The sequence below is a fragment of the Adiantum capillus-veneris genome, chromosome 11 (genome assembly GCF_014529385.1).
Source record: "Adiantum capillus-veneris isolate H3 chromosome 11, ASM1452938v2, whole genome shotgun sequence".
Taxonomy (NCBI): domain Eukaryota; kingdom Viridiplantae; phylum Streptophyta; class Polypodiopsida; order Polypodiales; family Pteridaceae; genus Adiantum; species Adiantum capillus-veneris.
In genome coordinates this window covers 134,333,858-134,355,217 of record NC_140941.1, presented here as the reverse complement: position 1 = coordinate 134,355,217, position 21,360 = coordinate 134,333,858, and the positions used below count along the sequence as shown (strand labels likewise).

The 21,360-nt window shown below is 49.0% G+C and overlaps 1 protein-coding gene across 1 annotated transcript in view; it reads left to right on the top strand.

Moving 5' to 3' along the window:
- LOC147448052 (uncharacterized) overlaps positions 1 to 20,976 on the top strand; it is a 58,953-nt gene extending 37,977 nt beyond the window's left edge. Inside the window, exons 2-4 of the mRNA XM_086523938.1 lie at positions 259 to 446; positions 19,933 to 20,079; positions 20,182 to 20,976. Of these exons, the coding sequence (XP_086380064.1) occupies positions 259 to 446; positions 19,933 to 20,079; positions 20,182 to 20,607 (761 nt within the window). The 3' untranslated portion in view covers positions 20,608 to 20,976. The remainder of the gene's footprint in view (positions 1 to 258; positions 447 to 19,932; positions 20,080 to 20,181) is intronic.
- Positions 20,977 to 21,360: the final 384 nt, after the last annotated feature.

The window sequence follows — 21,360 nt, the reverse complement described above, 5'->3', positions numbered from 1 at the left end:
ATATACGCTATGCTGTGTCATTCTTGTGCGGCTTCCGCTGCCACTTTGAAGGCTGCGGGCTAGGCCTCTTAATATTTTGCTTATTAGCTTATAAAAAAAACTTAGGATATCCAATGTAATCACATTTGTTTTCAGGAATGCACTTCTGCCTACTGTTAAAGCATACCCTTTAGTGCATGTTGCTAGTTGTGTTTTTGTTGCTGTATCAACCATTTGTCTATTGATGTTTTGTAAGGGGCTTCTTAATTGATAGTTCAGACTCTCAGTTGAGGGAAAGGCTCAGCAGAATTTTGTCCTCAGAGTACTACACAATGATTCCAGAATTGCAAACAATTGGTCAGCAGACAGTGGCAGCTGGTGTCTCAGGGGCTGGACAATACCCTCCTCAGCTATTGATTCATGCCGCTTTGACTGGAGCTGGACCACCTTTATATTATGCCAGTCAGGTATTGTCAATTTGAATTATTATTCTCCAGCATGTCAAGCTTGGTGTGCATGCAAGTTTGGATTTATGAGGATTGCCTCAGTTTTCCAGCACCTACTGTTTCCACTTACACCTGCTGCCTGGAGGACTGAAAGTATGAGTGGAGATAAACCTTACACTCAAGGGTTCAATAGTATTGCAGAAGAAACTTGATAAAATATTTAGTCTCTTTGATATCACATTCAGGACTTGTGTTACTTGTAGCACCTTTTCTGGCTTCACAGCTGTTGAGTTGAAACAGGGATTTTGGTGCTCTGGATCAGCTTTTACAATTTGTTTTGGTGCATATGTATTTTATGTTATATGTTTGTGAGCTGCAAGAAATATTAAAACTTGTGAGGAACTTCTCAGACTGTTTTGGCGTTTTGCGGACCTCAGTGGTAGTGCTGTGAAGAGCTTCCGAAAGACCACTTTTGTGTGTTTAACCTTCTAGGGTGGCTTAGTTTTGGAAATTGTTTGGCCGCATCATTTTTGAAGGAGTTTCTCAATGCCTTTCAGTGCACGCTCCCTTTTCATGCGCTGCGTGCCGTGTATATGGTTGACTATGGGTCCAACATTGTTTCTGCAGAGTCCGAGATGTATGGAGGACATTGAGAGGCAGCATTTGATCTGAAAAGCATTTGTCAAGGACCAGGGCAGTGTGGAGAGTGGACTTACATTGATTGGGCCAGGTGGGATGATGGTCTGGCCTCATCTTTATGTGGATGGTTAGAGGCCTTATTGCTAGATGCATCGAAGGTACAACAAAAAAGGTGAATCGATGATGATCAAGTCAACTACTACTAGCAAACCTCCTCTTGAGACTGGGCAGCCGGTAGATCTCGGATCTACCATGACTGAACTCCTCCGCATAGTCCGCGACGTGTCAATCGCCCACTGTATGGGCCTCGGGTGCAACACCTGCAAGCAAACAGTGCAAAAGGGGGATGGGGCAGCAAGAGAGTGAAGCGCTAGTGAGAGAAAGGAAGATTGCAAGTAAAAACGCTAGAGAGGAGAGATTGCAGGCGACTAAAAACGCTAGTGAGAGGAGAGAGAAATCGCTAAAGAGAGTAGTAGACCCAAAACACTAGCTATATATGCAAATGACATGATGAATGAAGTACAAGGGGGTGGGGTCTCTATATAGGGACTCCTAGATTTGCCTTACTCTTAGCTGAAAAATTAAAGCACTGGGGTGCCCAATAATTATGGCGCCTCATCTCAATTGATAATAAATTGGCCCATGGGACCAAATCTGGTTTGGGCATAGAAGGGAAAAATGCAGATAATTAGAGACTCTGACCCCAAGAAACCCTAGGAACAAGGGTTTTGCATCATCCCAGCCTACTGGGTACTTAACCCATAAGTGGTATTGCTCAGAAGGTATGGCTATCTATTTTACAGCAGGGCACAGCCACAAAACAGCCCTCACTACCTAGATTGCTCCTTAGAGATACTGGAGCTACCACTCGACAAAAGATTTAACCCTTGACACCCCTTCTCGTCTCCTCCAATCCAAGGGACCTGGCATGAAGGGATAATGTTGCCTGTGGTAGAGGTTTGTTGAAGATATTAGCAGGGCTATTATCTGACGTAGGAGAGTACTCTAGTCAAATAGAGCCATCCATGGTTTTCTCACAAAGAAAATGGTGCTGTATCTCTATATGCTTGGTCCGAGCATGAAAAATCGGGTTTCTCGCAATGGCTATACAATTTTGGTTGTCAGAGTAGATCGTGGCCGTCTATTGCGGCAAGCCAAACTCCAAAAGTAGCTTCTTTAACCACATTGACTAGCGTGTAGCACTGCAAATAATCTTATACTTGGCCTCTGTGGATGATAAGGCAACTCTAGGCTTCTTTGTCTGAGCCAAATGAAAAGGTGTAACTTGTAGTCGACCGTTGTCCGTCTGGATCACCTTCTCAATCTAAATCACTCCATTCTCGAAGAAGATCTTGAAGTGTGTACGGCTAACTTCATACTATATGCCTAACGACTTGGACTGTGTCATATACCACAATATCTGAAGAGCGTGCTCCATATATGACTTGGTCGGTCTCTGCATAAATGAATTGAGAAGTCCCCCCGGGATAATGATGTTAAACCGGGTGTTCAACACCCAAAGAGAATTGACCTGCTTTTGATACTTTGTAGCATTTGCAACATCTGAGAGGGCATACATATGACAACTTCTGGTTGGGATCCACAGGAGAAGGGATAGGTTTGCACTCGGTCATACCAAATGCTTTGCCCCCCTCCGTCTGACATATTTCTAGTCCAAAAAGTAGTGAAGCAAGCCAATGTGTGTACGTATGTGTGTGTTTACACAGAGTCCAAGTGCTAAATGTATACACTTTCCTCTTCTGTCTGAGCCGCTGTTTTGGACAAGCGGCCGGTTCCCCACTTGTGTGTGTAGGTGCCTTGGCTGAAAATCGCAGCTTTTGGGGCTTCCATGCACTTGCCATGCTTGAATCGCCCTTCACTAGGGTCTCCTGCATCTTGCTATGCTTGAATTGGCCCTCACTAGGGTTGCCTGGTACTTGCTATCCTTGAATTGCAGCCTCACATGCATGCACTCCAGTTGCCTTGCATGTATTGCTACCTACCATGCATGGACTGCTACCTGCCATGCATGGACTCCAGTTGACTTGCATGGACTGTTACTTGCCATGCGTGGACTCCAATTAACTTGCATGGACTCCAGTTCATGGAAGGCTACCTGCCATGCGTTGCCATGCATAGACTCCTGTTAACTTGCATGAGCCATCCAAGTGTCCACCTGCCTTGCATGCCTTGCTCGGATGCTAGGTGCCAATAGCCTTCCTCCTTTCTATGCATCCTTTGCTAGGCTATGGATCGCGTGCATGCTCTGCCAGCTTCCCTTCTCCAGGGCCCCTTGCACAGGTCAAGCACCTCTAGCTTTACAAGCAGCAAAACCTCGTATAACTCTTTTGCAGCTTCTCTAGTGATTCTTGCAAAATCAACTAGCATATCAATGCATCCAACACTTGTAGATATTTAGAATTGTCCATGGCCATGGGCCAAATCGGTGATAGTTGTAGATCAGCCTTGCAATGACCAAAATTGGTGACATTCCCTCCCCTTAAAAAAAGACATTCCCTCCCCTTAGAATTGGACAATTACACCGAATTTTAGTAGTCAAGCATGTATATCAATCATCATGCCAATGCATTACTACACAGTATGGCCTACACACCATAATGAATTCATTAACACAGATGCTATCAACATAGATACTAGCTCAACATTTCATGTTCATGCTGGTCCAACATTTTACATTGGACTTTGCATCCTGATCCAACATTTCACATTGTATTTCACCCCCTTGTTCAACATTTCACACTAGACTAAAGAACCTTGAAGGACTGAATCAAAAAGTGTGGCTGAGGGGCCTAAAACCGGAAGGGGGTTAGAGTTTCAATAAACCTAAGCCTACTGACTTATGGAGCACCGACTGCGGGGCCTAAAACCTAAAATTACCAAAAGTTGAACTCTAGGGCTGATTTCCGTAAATTGCGTTGAGCTGCCACGTTGGGCTGCTGCATGGATTTTCACGATTTGCGCTAGCTGTTTTGGCAGGTTTTTGCACAAGCTTTTGGAAGTAGATGCTTTTGGTGCCAAGTGCTTTTATAGCAAGTGCTCTTGGGGCTATGCTTTTGGGCATCCCATGTTCGTTTATAAGTGCCTAGAGGGCCACTCTTAAGAGAGCATTGGACGCAGAGTCTCAGAAAGTGCTGGACCCTTGGGAGTTGCACCTTTGCGAAACAATAATAAAGAGGTATTGAAAGGGGAACCAGTCTGTGTGGCTAGTGCATCTTGATTCCTTGCTTGGAACTTTACCGTGCCGTATCAACTCTCTCTCTCTCTCTCTCTCTCTCTCTCTCTCTCTCTCTCTCTCTCTCTCTCTCTCTAGTCAAGTTTAGTTATTTGTAGACATTTTTCGTGTGTGGCTATTGATTTCTCGCTTGCAGTGTCCAAGCGTGTAACATTGGTATCAGAGCTCAGAACGATCCTTCTTCTACGGAGGATCCGATCCTCTCTACAACACACATGGGTTCTCGCAGAGAATTTGACAAAGATGACACCCCTCCGACCTTTGGTCTACGGGGAGATGAAGAAAAGCTGAGTCCCAACGTGGGAACAAAAGAAACCAACTGAGATTTTGGCAACTTGCCTGCAAAGAATCTCGACAACGTGCGCAAGTTGACATGTGTATGAAAAGATTAATTAAGTACTCCAAGACCCGAAGTATGTGAATCACGTGAAGGATTACCCGCTTGATGGGATTCACTCGAGATGGCGAGAGGCCGTCGATTCTCCTCTCAAGAGGGTAATGAAGCAAAAAGAAAAATCGAGTGCAGAAAAGCGGGAAGTGTACTTGCAGAAAGAGTTTGACAAAGCTCTTGAAAAGAAGACAAACCAATTGATAAAAAGCTTAAAGCATTCTCGGAAGAAGACGGAATCAACGGATTTCCCCAATTATTTGGGCCAGAAGTCGACTATCGAGGTGTTAAGAAGATCCAAGAATCGTGCTCGTTTCGAGGATGACCCAAATTTTTCTTCGTTATCAGAGAGTTCCGATAGTTCATCGCTCTCTACTTCGAGAGAGGATGAGAACAAGCGGAACAAGAGAACAAGCATTCTCGGAAGAAGACGGAATCAACGGATTTCCCCAATTATTTGGGCCAGAAGTCGACTATCGAGGTGTTAAGAAGATCCAAGAATCGTGCTCGTTTCGAGGATGACCCAAATTTTTCTTCGTTATCAGAGAGTTCCGATAGTTCATCGCTCTCTACTTCGAGAGAGGATGAGAACAAGCGGAAGAAAAGCAAGAAAAGTAGATTTTTGAAAGAGTCTAGAAGTCACAGGGAGCCATCTAGCAGTTCAGAGGAGGAGACGTCATCCTCTGTTGACATTTCAGACAGTGAGCCAAAGGAAAAGAAGACCAAGGAGTTCAAGGATGGGGGTCAAGCAGTCAAGTTTGATGCGTTTTCAGGCTACCAGGACACCCATTGAGCCCTTGAATTCATACAGCAGTTTGAAGTCGCCTTCTCGGGAGGTTTTTTCTCGGAATGCTGTAAGGTGCTAAATGCGGCATCTTACTTGAAAGAAACGCACAGACATGGTGGTCTACTCTGTTGTTGCGCATAGAAGCTCCTAAGAAGTGGATAAAGTTCAAGCAAGTTTTCACTTTTGCCTGGATAACGAAAAGAATATGAAGAAGATGTCATCACCGCTTGGCATCATATGAGAATGACCTAGAAAGACACTTTGGATGACTACTGCCAGAGGTTTTGGGATACCTATTTGCTCAACCTTGCTTGGCATGTCCCATAAGTTCTCGTGATTGTTTTACCAGATCTCAGGAAGTCATTTGTGGTCCATTGTGACGCGTGTGGCAATAGCATCGGAGCAGTGCTAATGCAAGATGGTTGGGTAGTAGTAGCTTATGAGAGCAGAATCTTGCAAGGGCCAGAAAAGACCATGCAAATCTATGAGAAAGAGTTATTGGCTGTGATTCGTGCGCTTTCTAGCTGGAAGCACTACCTGTTAGGTGCTGATTTTGTTATCCAGACAGATCATCAGACCTTGCGATACTTCTTGACACAGTCAAAGCTATCCGAAAAGCATATGCGATGGGCAAACATTTTTTCTATGTTCCACCTCCAGATTATGCATGTGGAAGGCAAGAAGAATGTTGTGGCTGACGTGTTATCAAAAAAGCCCTAAATTTCAGTTGTGTCAATTCTTATCATCATGAGCTTGATGACATGAAGGAACAATATGCTACCGATGAAGACTTTGCAAGGATTTTTGAACAGTTGCAAGAGGGGCAACATCATGAGCACTACCTCCTGAGAGATGATTTTATAATGATGCATGGCAGACTTTGTGTCACTAGGCCATTGCGACATAAGGTCATGGTAGAAAGTCATGTCCCACTGTATGTAGGGCATCGTGGTATTGATGCGACAATTAAAGTGGTAGAGTGCCGATTCCGGATAAGCCATGGGAAAGCATTGCTATGGATTTTATCTTTGATCTTCCAAGAACGCCGACAGGGAATGATGGTATATGGACCATTATCTGCAGGTTCAACAAGCAAGCCCATTTTATCCCTGTAAGGAAGAAGATAAAACCTGATCAGATGGCATGCTTGTTTATGTACAATGTGTTTAAGTACCATGGTATGCCACAATCGATTGTCAGTGATCGTGATTCTCGCATGACAAGTTTGTTTTGGAGAGGATTGTTTGAGAACATGGACACTACGCTCAAATTCTCTTCTTCGTTTCATCCACAAATTGATGGACAGTCAAAAGAGGCTAATTCTACTGTCTTAGATCTGCTCAAATGCTATGTGTCAGATAATAAGGGCAAGTGGGAACAATATTTGCCTATGCTTGAGTATTCGTACAACAATACGGTGCATTGGTCGACTGGCAAGGCACCTTTTGAGATTGTTGAAGGCGGCAAAAAAGTTCCTCTTATATTGCATACAAAGGGCAAGATCTTTGAGGCAGATCGATATGTTGAGAACATGGATGAAATGTACGAGAAAATTAAAGTTGCCTTGGAGAAGACTCGGGCAAAGCAGAAAAAGGTTGTTGATCGTCACCGTCGTGAATTGCTGTTGTCACCTGGTGATTGGGTTCTGTTAAGATTTGAGAAGGTAAAGTTAAAGAAGATGAAGGGCAAGGAATAGTTGTTTCCTAAGCTCAGTATGTGTTACTATGGGCCTTTTCAAGTGCTTGATAAGATCAACGATCTGGCTTACAGACTGAAATTGCCTGATGCGTGGAAGATTCATAATGCGTTTCACGTGAGTCTTCTAAGACCCTTCGTGGGTGATGTGCCAGAAGATATGCCAGATGAGGATCAGCCAGAAGTTGAGGAACTTGATGAGAGCCTAGTACCCGAGCAAGTTTTGGCACATAAGGACAAGAAAAGTTAAGGGACAGGTTGCAAGACGCTATTTGGTGAAGTTCAAGAACTATCCACCTATGGATGCAAAGTGGCTGGAGAGTATGAACTGTCAGAGTCACCATATGTATTGCAGCTTTACCTTGAAGCCTTTGGGTTACAACCTACTTATGCCCCAACCCAACGTGTGCAAAGGAGGGGTAATGATAGAGCTAGCATATCATATGTACATATGAATTCAGTATAATAGATGGAAATGACAAAAGTATGAAGGTCTCATTAAGTCATTTATATCTATGTGTTACGACCTTTCTTGCGGATACATGCGACGATAAAAGAGTGCTAACAACACAAGATTATCAGTGGCATGTATTTATGGTATGCAATCGAGGACATTGCCATTTCAAGAGGGAGGTATGTCACGAGGACGTGGCAACCGCTAACCTTGGTTGTTGGTTTCTTTCCAATGATTTTTGTTTAATGTTTGAGACCCTCTTTTCGAAGTTGCAAATGACCGGACATTGTATGGCCAATGTGAACGGTAGTTTCTCCCGCAGACGGGAAGTTAGTTGGCACTGGAAATTGTATAGTAAAAGGATGTCCAGGCTCAGTTCAAGATCATGTAGGTCCCTCCGTCGACTTAACAAGTTGGTGGATACTAGTTAGTGAACTCAATAAAGGCACAATGCCAAGGTGGGGTCACCAAAGGAAATTACGTGACAGCTGGGCTACATTGCATTTTTGGATGCGGTCCCAGTGGGGATAGATAGTCAGATGACGAGTGGGAGTCCAACGGAAGCATCCCCTAAAATTTAGGGAACTACTATTTTGGACCATAAAATCTGTTCGCGTCATTAGCTCCGGAATGACGAGGGGACCATTTTAGAACTCTATTGCAAAGTCAACTCGACATGTTGGGAGATTTTTAAGCGGGAAGCCCAAAGCAGGAAACTCTGTGTAAACGTGCCAAGTGGCACATTTTCATGAACTTTCCTCATGCAGAAGAGGGGGCGTTAGATTTCTAGCTAGGAGAGCTCATTTGCAAGTTTCTGTCACAGGTTAAGAGCTATTGACTGCAAGCTTTCCCTCTCATGTACGGTGTAGTGCAAGAAGTTTTGTGCTGCACACCTTACATTACTCTCTCTCTCCCCTGTGTGCAGTAATGTGATGCCCCTCAAGAGGGCTCTTCATTTGACTCATGTACAGCTGTGTGGTCATATGCGTTTTTGCTTAGGCAAGAGCCTCTCTGAGCAAGACCAGGAATAGCTAACTGCTGCTCCAAAAGCAGGCACCGGTGAGGGTGATAACCGGACCATACAGGTGCGTTTTCAGCGCTGGTTATGCACTGAATTTGGACTGTTTTTCAGCCATGCGGATGCCAGATCCATTGGGAACAGTGCCCCACTGGTAGAGGACAGTTCAGGGACTGTTTAGGGCTGAAAACATGGCAAAAACCAGTAAATACAGCGAGCTGTATTTACTGTTTTTGGGCAGAAAATAGAGGGTTTATGTCAGTGGAAGTGAGTTCTAGCAGGGGAATTGGTTTTGGGAAAGTTTTGGGGTTGTTATGTTGTCGAAATTTTGCTAGAGCAGGTGTTATCTAGCTGGATACAGGTAAAGATTCCTAGGGCTCACCTTGGACCAACAGGTTGTCGGCGTCTGCTCCGAGCATTTTAGCTTCCGAGCCGTGTGTGTGTTTAAGTGATAATTCTCGTTAGAGGTTCCTTCTGCAAAGGATTCTCTGTGTGTGAAAGTCTAAAGTAAAGTAAAGAATTCGGGTGAAAGCTATAGCCTATCGTCCTACGGGCCGGTTTCACTAGCCAGTCTCAGAGACGGATCACATACTTCTTTAGAGCATACACTGGACATGTGGAGGAGCTACTACCACAACAAAGCCCACATTCTCCTCGTATCACAGCGACCGAGCTAGGGAGATCCAGACGCCCACGACTGCGAAGGACTACACAACACCGACGGAGGCTGCATCAAATATTTAGAGGGGCTTTGGGTGGCAAAGCTGAGGTGGAAGGGGTATCCGCCGGTTCATCCTGCTATAGAGGGTCGAAAGGGTTCCCTGTGGGAATTGACTACTGTTTCCATTGTGTAGGCCGACCACTAGGGGCGCCAAATTGTTGTGGCAGTCCTTGGTGATGTCGACCACGAACTTGCTTCCGGCCCTTGCTGAGCGTGGCTAGCCGTAGTAGACTGGGTCTGTGTCGCGGGTCACGGCTTCCTCCGTGGGCTGGCCTTTGCAATATTGCCCATTTGTCTGCAAATGAAGCATTGATTCGGGAGCCCTGAATACTCCACGTTCTGACAGAGCCAACCACAACTCACCCGAGGTAGTAAAACAACCTTCGAGAGGGGGTGGGTGTCTCAAACCAGAACACGTACCGAAGGTATGCCTACTACAGTGGCAACAATGAAAGCTGCTGTGCGCAGTGACTCCACTACGGTCCCAATCTCGGAACTTATTCTGGAAAGTAGCAGGAGGTACGCTCTCCTCAGGCAAGGGAAACATATCGAAATGGGCAAGTCTGTCTCCTTGACAAGAGCATCGGTAGCCGGATCAAAGCCATGGTGCCACTGTCGAAAATGAGCTCTGGCTGCTCGGATGGTCAGGGGGCTCATTGCAATGACCTTGGACGCCATCTCGGTAGTCTCAAACACTATGTGATAGTAGCCGCGCCCGAGAAGCAGATGGGATGGAAGTCTCAAACTCTTATGTGATAGTACCTGCGCCCAAGAAGCTACACATCGATGATCTTTCCCACCTTAGCTAAAAGGCAGGCCTGGAGGAGGTCATGTACCTCTCCTCTGCTAGGTCGGGTGTCGATTATTTTGCAAATAACAGAGGCAACCTGAAGGCGGGCCACCTCTGTCTCTAAGATTGTTTTCTCTGTCGGCGAAAGAGCAAGTGGGATGGTTGGTTCTGCGGATTTGGGCGAGGGGGCTTCAGTTGAGTCCCTCTGTGGCGGAGCAAAATCCTCCATTCATGTCTGCTGTTGTGATGGTGAACGAGGACAGGGAGAAACCGAAGGATGTGGGTCGGAAGGTGGATGACGGCCCACTCACTCCGCCAAGAGAGACGGAGGGAGAGCAACACGGGGGGGGGGGGTATATAGAAGGCTGAGCGCTGGCGGGGTGGGAAGAGCGCGGGTGAGAGTAGGCAGCGGGCTGGGGGCGCAAGGGTAGCGCGCAGGGGGGCAATGCGCAAGGTGGGGGGAGGGAGCGACACGATGGCAGGGGGGGTTCAGCAATGGCGGGTGAGGTGCTAACAATAGCAGCGAGCGAAGTGGTGGTAATTTGAATTGATTCCCTTACTGAGTGAGCTGTGCTCAACAGGAAGAGATCATGACTCAAGTACAAGACCTTTTGGAAAAGGGCTTGATCCAACACAGTACCTCACCTTCTCATTCTGTGATATTGCTATTTCAGAAGAAAGAGGGATCTTGGAAGATGTGTATGGATTACAAGGCTCTCAATAAGATTACCATTAAGAACGGGTTTCCAATACCCAGGGTCGATGATATACTTTGTAGATTAAAAGTGGCTATCATAAATCAAGATCGCTCGTGAAGATGTATACAAGACCACGTTCAGGACATCCTTTGGACTGGATGAGTGTTTGGTGATGCCTTTGGAACTCATGAATGCTACTGCGATGCTCAAGAGGATGGACTGGATCTTTAGAGAGGATTGCTAGTTTTGGAAACATTCTTCGATGACACCATTGTTTTCTTTTATATCTTAGGCAAAACAATGAGAGCATTTGTTGACAGTAGTGTTCCAAGCATTAAAGGAACAAAGATCGGCTTTTAATGGGAAGAAAAATGAGTTTTTTCTTCCGGAGATGCACTTTTTGGGACACATTATCTCAACAGAGGGTGTTATCATGGATCAAGCGAAGGTGGCTGCAATTCGAGATTGGCCGCCTTTTAGAAATGCACATGATGTAAGGAACTTTTTGAGATTATGCCCTTACTATCGATGGTTCATTCAACATTTTGCGGAGATTGGTGCACTATTGCATACCCTGATTTAGAAAGGGGTACCATTCACTTGAGGACCTTCATAGATTACGGCTTTTGAGAGATTCAAACATAAGTTGACTATAGGGCAGTGTTGAAGTTTTTTTTTTTTTTTTCCGAGAAAAAGATCCTTCTATTAGTTAATGAAAGCTGCCCATAGGGCTACATCCACCTCTGCAAGAGAGGGCTACAACAAACATGATGGGGAGACTCTCCCAATGAAAAAACAGCATATATACAATGGGGCTAAATCAAGAGATGGGAGGAGGGAAAAGCCACACAGGTGGACAGTAGTGCCATCTGAGCACCCCCTGGACCATGGAGTAAAACGGCCCAGGGCGCCAGAGACGAAGGAAAGCCTCGCGGCGCTCCCGCATGCGGTCGGAGCTGCCCTGTAGTCCCTCAAGCTGTCCTCTGAGAGTATGGATCAGCTCTAGCCAAAAGTCACGAACAGTCTCTGCTGGTGGTACAAGGCGAGCCTCAAAGATGCGGAAACAACGGGCCCGCCAGATGAACCAGAGAGCTAGGCCGCTGATGAGCTCCCAACACTCCGCTCTCTCACTGCTCCACTCCTGTGGAGTAAGGTCTGTAGCAGGCTGGAGTGTAGGTCGACCCCCCTGTATCACTATCATCCTGCAGGTGGAAGATAGCTCAAACTGAAGTGCCGGGCCCGTGAGGGTGGACCAAGCCGCCGCCCCCCAAGTGTACTGTCGAGCCGTGGAGAGGGCAGGCATCAGCCGAAGAACTCGTAGCCACACCTGCTGGGCCGAGGGACAGTCCCAAAGACAGTGTCGCTGACTCTCCACCAACTGGTCACAGGCTGTACATGCGGCCGAGAGACCACAATGTACAAGCCAGCTCCCTACTGCTGTGGCTCTGTGTGCAACCAACCACTGGAACACGGTGACGCGCCTCGGCTGTCTGGAGTCCCACAGCCTCTGCCAAAAAGCTGCCAAGAACTCAACTGTGAGACCCTCCTCTTGCCAATGACGTGCTGCAGCGGGGCGGGCCTCTCTCTGTGCTGCAAGTATATGACGTCCAAGCCGAACAGTGTACTGAAAGAAAGGGACTCCTGGGCGGTCTGCAGAAGAGAATGGGTCTCTCCATAGCCACTCACCAGGATCCCACTGTACTCGTGCCAGTGGACAGCACTCCCAAGCCCATAGCCTCCAGTGTCCTGTCTCAAGAGCTGCTGGGTCAGGGTCTATGACGCAAGTCCTCCCACAGATGCCCACAACTCGGATCCTCTGGAAACAACACTCTGCTACCTGCGGGGCCTCTACTGCAACTCTCTGTAATCGTCCCCCACCCTGAAGCTCGAAGAACAGGGCTGGGACAGTCTCTGAGCAAGCCCTGACTGAAATGAGAACCTCCAGTCGTGTGAAGGCTCCCATCCACCGGGGTTCTACTGGCTCGAGAGGCGTGAGCCAATCAGCTGGAACTGACTCTGAGATGTCCTAACACATGCTCTGAACCCCTCTCATGCCCTGTAGCTGGACAACCTGCACCTCCTCTGACAAACCTGTGAACTCTAGCCAGTCACCTAGAGAGCGCGCTGGACCTGCTGCCATGGGACCCCAAGAAACATGAGGCCTACTCCCAACCAAGTGGCCTCTCTGAGTGCTAACCATGGGGTTCCAGACGAGGGGCTGCCGTAGGCGCTCCTCCGTGCACGTCGGCTGTCGCTGCTCTAGGCCACGCCGCAATAGCTCCCAAGACCGAAGCAAACTCACAGCGAATCGGTCCTCCAGTCTCCTGCTCAAACCAACTCGGCGCAACTCTGTAAAGATCCATCTGGTCGAAGGTTGCCAAGGGCCTCCTGCCGGAGGCACCCTGGCACGAAGCCTCTGCAACAAGAACTCCTTCCAGGGCTCCTCGCCTGGAAGAAGTCCTCTGACGACGAACTTCCCAAGAAGGGCTCTGCTCTGCTGTGCTGGATCAATGATCCCAAGCCCTCCCTGAGAACAAGGAAGTGTGATAACCGACCAAGCCACCTTGGCTCGGGCAATCTGAGTGTCGCGACCAGACCAAAGGAAGTTCCTGATCAGCCTCTCTACCTGGCTGATGCAAGAACTCGAGAATATCCAGCAAGAAGTGATGTACCACATAGTCGCCAACAACACCTGGTTGGCAACTACTACTCTACCAGCCAGCGAAAGTCGTGCTGAGCTCCAATGTAACAGCTTTCTCCTGATGGACAGGAGAAGAGGAGCAATCTGCTGCTCAGGGGACAAATCCAAACCAACCTGACAACCCAAGTACCGAACTGCAGTCCCTGGAGGAATCCACCTGAAACCCTCTCCTGGCATCCAATCTGGCACAGGAGCACTACCAACTGAGAAAGCCACTGTCTTTCTCCAGTTGATCAGTGCGCCCGATGCACAGCAGAAGGTCTCCAAAGCCTGCCCACATCTGTGTAAATTGGCCTCCTGGCCCTCTAAGTACAAGGCTGAGTCGTCGGCAAACTCAGCGTCCAGAAGCTCATCTCCCCGTATAGGGAGTGCTAAGCCCCTCAAACCAACCTGCTGTGACACCAAAAATCTGCTCATCGCCTCCGCATAGAACAGAAAGAGAAAGGGGGCAAGAGGACAACCCTGTCTGACCGATCGTGTGAGCATGAAGCGCTCACCTCTACCTCCTGCCATAAGCACCTGACTGTGGGCCTGTCTGTACAAAGCTGACACCCCTCTGATCCAAGCCTCTGAGAAGCCCATCCTGCGTAGCGTGCCCTCTAGAAAGTCCCAGTCAACTCTGTCGTATGCCTTCTCAAAATCGAGAAGAAGAATCACAAGGTCCTCCCCACGGAGCCGTGCAAGGGCAGAAGCCTCCCAAAAAGTGAAGATGTTGTCAAGGATACTGCGTTCCTTGACAAAACCTGTCTGAGTCCCATGTATAAGGCTCTCCAAAAGTGGCTGAATCCTCAAACTCAGAGCCTTGGCAAGAATTTTGTAGGCTGAGTTGAGAATGGTGATGGGACGCCACTGCCGAATCTCATCCAAGGAGCCACCCTCCTTTGGAATGAGGTAAATCAGGCCCTCACTCATGCTATCCGGCATCACTCCTGTGTGCAGAATGTACTGAAAGGCACTACAGAGATCTGGGCCAAGCAGGTCCCAGTACTCCAAGAAGAAGCTGAAAGTCAGCCCATCCTCACCTGGACAGCTACCACGAGGGAGGGCCCTAAGAGCCGTGTGCAGCTCCTCAAGCTGAAGAGGTAACTCAAGCCTCTGCCGCATCTCCTCAGTCACAAGACAAGGCATCTGTGCCCAAACCTGCTCCCTGCATGCATCCTGTCTCTCTGACTCGGGCTCAGCCGACAGTAGCTCACGGTAAAAGTCAGCAGCAACTGCACGCATATCCTCTGGCTCGCAAACAACTGACCCATCGGGTCTCCTCAACTGATTGACCTTGGCATGCGAGTGCCGAGGTCCCACTGTCTCAAAAAAAACACCTGTCACTCTGTCACCCACCTGAGTCCACTGAGATGCCTGTCGGTGGAAGGCAAACTCATGGCGCCTCTCCTCTGTGCAAGCAAGCTCCTGTCGAGCCTGCTGTAGCTGCTCCTCCAACCATGGACTGTCTGGATGCTGCTCCTGCATCCTCTGTAGTGAAGCAATGCCTCGTCTGAGACGTTGCTCCTCCTCTCTCGCTGCAGCCCGTCGAGCCAAAGACTCCTGGAGAAAGAAGTGGCTGAGCTGAGCTAGGCCTGAGGCCACTCTGTCTGCAGGTGGAGCCTGGCTGTCCATGCCCTCTGTCCATAGAGCCTCGACCCTCTCTCTGAGTGCTGAGTCCAACAAGACCCGCTCTGGGATGCGAAGCATCGTGCTCCCACTCCTCTGCCTGTCTGCCACTGTGAGGATCACTGGTGCATGGTCCGAGAAGGATGTCCCTGCTAGGATGCCCACTGATCCCCCCAAGTCACTGAAGTGGTCACTAGTGTAGAAGCGATCTATGCGCGATAGATTCACTCCTCCCACTCTGCGGTCCGATCTAGAGAAGGCAAGACTCTCTGGAGGCCTCACAAAGCCAGAATGCTGCCATGTATCCGAGACCCTCAACGTCATACAAAACCTCTCCCAAGCTGCTAACTTGACTCCATGCAAAGTAGCATGGCTGCCTCCGATTCTGTCAGAAGGGTCCTCCAACATGTTGAAGTCCCCTCCTACACACCACTGGTCAACCTGTGGCAAAGACTCAACAATCTGTGACCAAAACTCTGCACGAGCACTCGCCACATTGGGCGCATAGATGTTCAGGAAACCCACAAGGCTACCCTGAACCTGCATAGTAATCCACTGAGCCCTGCCTGGTACAATAATCCCTCTGCCCACAATGGCCTGTTGTAATGAATCCGCAATAGTCATACATACCCCACCCTGGATGCCTCCAGGTCCAAAAGCAGCTGACCAAAAGGTATCATAGCGTCCACGCAAAATCTGACCACATCGCCGAATGCGGCTCTCAGACAAATGGTGCTCCTGAAGCATAAGGAGATCAATCTGTCCTCCCACAAGGCATCGCTGAAGCTCCTGACGCAATCGGCCCCGCTGTCGCTGAAACTGGGGCCCACCGAGTCCCTGCACGTTCCACGAGACGATCCTCATGGGGAGCGAGAGAGAACAGATGCTGCCGCAGCAGCAAGACGAGCTATCTTCGAAGCAGGCTTGGATGGGGAGTAATCCGCATCCGAGCGTCCTCTAGATAGGCGAGACTGCAGTGAGTGCCTGGTCCAAGCCCAAGTAGAGCGAGCCGTGCGTAAAGCAACCTCCTCTGTCCAGGAGTCCTCATGAATGAATACATAGCAAGGCAAACACTGCGTATCAGCAAAAAAGTACACCACAATGTGTCTACATCCTGCCGAATCTGGGGGTGTCACCGCAAACTTGGCCAGTGGCCACAAAGTCTGCAGCAAATCTGTGACGCCAAGTTCTCCCATGTGGTGAGAGAACTCGAGAACCTGTGTATGCAACCATCCCACCACTGAGTCGAGGGACCACTCTGTCTCAGTCCTGCCACAGAGGGGGAAGGAGAAACCAACTGCTGAGTCCAAGGCCTCTGTCCCCCTAGCGGCGAGGAACAAAGCGTGGACTCTGAAGCAAGCTGCCTCGTGGTCTGCTGCGGAGTCGCCAAGAAAACGAGTAAACCCGTAATCGAAGAAATCCCAGCGGCGTCGGAGGTCAAAGCTCGTCAAACCACGAGGGATAGCTGCAAGAGGAGATGTCTGAATCTGCAGTGGGGGCCGCATGAAGGGCTGACCCTCTCTCGCTAGGCGACTCGTGGCGAAGGCGCTGCCAAGAGATCTCCTGGCCGCCGGCAAGGGTCCAGTCTCCTGAGCCGACTGTGGTATTGAAGCAGGAGGAGGGGGAGAAGGGGCTGGGGGGGGGGCGGGGGAGAGGAGAAGCGGGGTGGGGCGGCAGAGACATGGGGGGGGGCGAGGTGGGGAGTGAGCGGTAGCATAGGGCGGGGGAGGGCATGAGGAGGAGGAGGGGAGATCGGAAGGCGGAGCGGCTGGCGAGGGTGGAGCGGAGGTGGAGGCTGGCGTAGGGGGCTCCTCCTTCTCAAGAGGACCAAAGCGGTTCCCCGTGGGAACCCACTGCTGCTGAGTAGGAACCTGGGGGCCACTCTGAGTGCCAGGCTATCGCTGTGGCCCGTGGCGTCGACGGCCACGGGCCTGCTGCCACCCCTCCTCCGCTGGAGCCCCAGGCTCGGAGGGTGGCGCTGAATCTGTGCTCTGTGTCGCTGGCTGTGGCTGCGGCCCAGCCTTGGCAGGCTGGGGCTGAGGCTGGGGTGCGGGTCGTGGTCTCCTCCGTGGACAGGCCTTCGCTAGGTGGCCCATCTGTCTGCAAATGAAACACTGGTTCGGGAGACCCGAGTACTCCACACTCTGTCTAAACCAACCCCCACTCACCCGAGGCAGAAGGATGACCTTCGGAAACGTGTGGGTATCTCTGACCAAAACTCGAACTGAAGGGATGCCAGCCGCCTTGGGAGCTACTGATGCTGCCGTACGAGGTGTCTCCAGGACAGTTCCGATGGCGGAGCCAATCCTGGAGAGAAGTGGAAGGTACTCCCTCCGTAAACCCGGAAAGCAGACTGAGATGGGGATGTCCGCCTCCTCTACTAGCACATCCGAAGCCGGGTCAAAACCGTGTCGCCACTGTCGAAAGTGGGCGCGTGCTGCTCGGATGGCCAATGGACTCATAGCTATGACCTTGGAGGCCATCTCGGAAGTCTCGAACTCAATCTGGTAGTACCCTCGTCCGAGAATCTGGACATCCAAGATCTTGCCCACCTCTGCGAGGAGGCGGGCCTGGAGAAGGTCTCGCAGCTCTCCTCTGCTGGGACGAGTGCCGAGAACCTTGCAGATGACAGAAGTCGCCTGCAAGTGTCTACCTCTGTGGCAAGGCTCGCTTGCTCTGCCGGCGTAAGAGCAAGTCGAATGGTGGGCTCAGCGGGGTCGGGCGAGGGGGCTTCAGGCGAGTCCCTCTGAGGTGGAGCTGGAGCCTCCATCTGTGTCTACTGCTGAGTCGAAGAAGCGGGCGGTGAAGAAAATCTGCGAACGAGTACGCCAAGCACTTGTCCGAAGAGAAAGCGCTGCCGAGCCAGGTGCAGAAGACCTTCGGGAGCAAAGAGGACGGGGGGACGGCGAGGGCGAAGCGGGCAGCCGGGGATGTGCGGGTGCACAAGCGGCAGCGAGCGGGGGGATGGGGTGGGGATGGCAACGCGAGAGGAGGGCAGCGGGCAGCCTTTGGGGCAGCGCGAAAACAGGGGGGGGCAGCGGGCGGGCGGCAGCGCGCAGGGGCAGCGGGTGGGGGTGTTGGGGGGGGGGGGGGGGGGGGGGGGGGGAGAGGTTAGCGCGCAGGGGCAGCGAGTGGGGGGGGAGAGGGTAGCGATGGCGCAGCAAGGGGGGGGCGAGCAGCAGTAGCGAGCTACTTCCCTGTGGTCGACCTGCTTTAATTTCGGCAGTGTTGAAGTTACTAGATTTGCAGAAGTCTTTTGAGGTTTACAGTGATGCTTGTGGAAGCAATCTTGGAGCGGGCTTAATGCAAGATGGGACATGTTATAGCTTATGTACAAAAGCAAAATGTTTTCTAAGCCAGAGAGGGTTGCACAAATATATGAAAAGGAGCTCTTAGTAGTCATACATGCTTTGACTAAGTGGAGGCATGACTTGCTGGGTGCAGATTTTACAGTGTACACAGATCATTAGAGTTTGAGATACTTCTTGTCCCAGAACAAACTTTTAGAGAAGCATTTGTTGCAGTTCCATTTTTCGATAGTATATCTGAAAGAAGAATGTATTGGTGGACGTATTGTCTCACAGGCCACAGATTTCCACTGTCACTTCGGTAGATCATCGTGACTTTGATGAAATGGGGAAGTAGTATGTTATAGACCCTATGCCACTTGGATTTTGGTGAGATCTTCAGCAGGGTACAAATCGGGAGACAATTTTTGGGTATTCTCTCAAAGAAGGGTTTTTGTTGCAAAAGACTATGTTGTGTGTGACTTGTAGTCTGAGGCCAAAGGTGTTGAGGAAGTGTCACAATCCTCCTTTTGTTGGGCACAAAGGCATAGAGGTGCTCAAAGATACTTCTATTGGTCACAACTGAGGAAGGATGTGGGCAAGTTTGTGTGTACTTGTATGGTATGTCAGAAAGTTAAGTATGGCAGTCACAGAGTACTGGGACTCCTCAAGCCGCAGATGTCCACTGTCAATTCGGTAGATCATCGTGACTTTGATAAAATGGGGGAGTAGTATGCTATAGATCCTATGCTACAGACCTGGATTTCAGTGAGATCTTCCACAGGTACACAAATTGGGGAGACAATTTTTGGGTATTCTCTCAAAGAAGGGTTTTTGTTGCGAAGACTATGTTGTGTGTGACTTGTAATCTGAGGCAAAAGGTGCTGAGGAAGTGTCACAATCCTCCTTTTGTTGGGCACAGAGGCATAGAGGTGTTCAAAGATACCTCTATTGGCCACAACTGAGGAAGGATGTGGGCGGGTATGATAGGCAACCTCAAGAGGCACCATTGTATGGCGCAACAACCCCCCCCTCCCTCTTTCTCTTCAGCCCCCTTCCCCTTTTCCCCTCTCAGGTGTGCGTGTCCATGCTTGTGTGCTGGTGCCCATGTCTTCTTGTTTGCCTGTGCGTGCGCCGTCCATGCATGTTTGTTGTCTGCAAATGGTATGTGTAAACATATATGCGCGCGCGCACACAGGCGACGTGTGTGCGTGTGTGGGCAGAGTTCAACAGTCGGATCATTCAGTTCGCAAGTTAGGGAATAATAGCTGACCTCACTGAAGTTTTGGGACAGAATGATCTTAGTGTGGCTCTTAGTTCAGGCTGACAATGATGTGTTCATGGTGGGACTAAACACCATAAATTCACCTTTAGATAGGATTTTGCTAATTTTAGCTGAGAATTACCTTTGCTACTTCTAGCTGAGAGATATGTACAAGGCTCACTGCTTCATGGGGACCTATAACAGGATGCTGTGTTAGAATCTCTCTTGCAAGGTGGAGAACAGACTACAGCTACGTTACCTAGCAGCAATCTGGTTTCGGATTTGCCAGACTCTCAATTTGGTGTGAGTGCAGCCTCGGCGTATGTACCAGATTCAGATGTTCCTATCAAGGTGATTAGAAAAAAGAAAGAAAAGAAAGGTGCTTGTGACATAGTTTGAGTATTTTATGTTCGTCTTTGTTTAGCTCACCTAAGTGTACATGGTTCTCATCAGGGTGATGTTGAGGGAGCTACTGATTATGTAACCAATAACGAAGAGCAGGAGCAAGATTTGCAATCTGCATCCACTGAGCCTACACAAGGTGAAACGGGTCAGGAACGGCAAGATCAACAGCAAGAACTTGAGGCAACAAGCTTCAATGTGGATCTGAGGGGTTATCAGGGCCCAAATGGAAATGTTGTGACGGGCACTTCTCACGATAGAGCTAGGATTATTATAAATTCACGAGGATATGGGATGAGTCGTGGAAGTCAAGGCAATGGACGTGGAAGTCAGCACCTTGATCAGAGAGGGTATTATCCAAGAAACCAACATGCAAGAGGGAGTATACGTGGGATGAGGGCCAGTGGACGCTCAAATTTTACTGGTTATGCAAATGGACAAGCCAACAATAGAACAAGTGGTGCTCCACCAAAATGACTTCACAGTCAATAGACCTGTATAACTTTGAACCACATGATTGGTCTGTATTTTGATGGTGAGTGTCAGGGGGCAGTTCACAGTATCGTTAGTGCTTTTATGTAGTTGTGCCCCTTCAATGATCCTGCTCGGCTTATTATAGAGGCTTAGGGCGTGTTTTGCTAGTATTTATTCTTGCAGTTAGTATGAGCTTGATAAACCTCAATTTGCTGTTACAAATAGATTGTATCAACACTCCCTCTTCCTTCGATCATTGTCATGTAGTGCCCATAGCTTGTAGAGAATGGCTTTCGAGGTTTTTGGGGTCTTACATGTATTTTTATCAACAATGTATTGGGTATAAAAAAGCTTTGTGGTTGCAGAAAGCTATCAATGTGTCTTCCCATTACATACCCCACGTTGTATCTGCCAATCAGTTGTTTTTTCCCTGTTGAAAGGTGGTGAATCAAGTGATATGAGGAAACTATGCATTTACATTTTGTAAACCTGTCAAGCTTCTAAAATTGAGAATTACTCTGTTTTGTGAGGTATTGAAGATGTTGTGTCTATGGTCATTGCTTCTGCGTGGAACAATAACTATATGAAGATTGATATTGTCTTGGGGTTTTGTCTTAAAACAATGACATTGGCCCCCTTTGGGTTTTTTGTGTGAAAGGCATTATAATTTTGTAAGCTATCCTTGTATTTGTGGCTTCTTAGTGCATTAGTTTAGGTCAAGTATTTGATGTCCGTGAAAGTGGGCAAAGGTTCTGT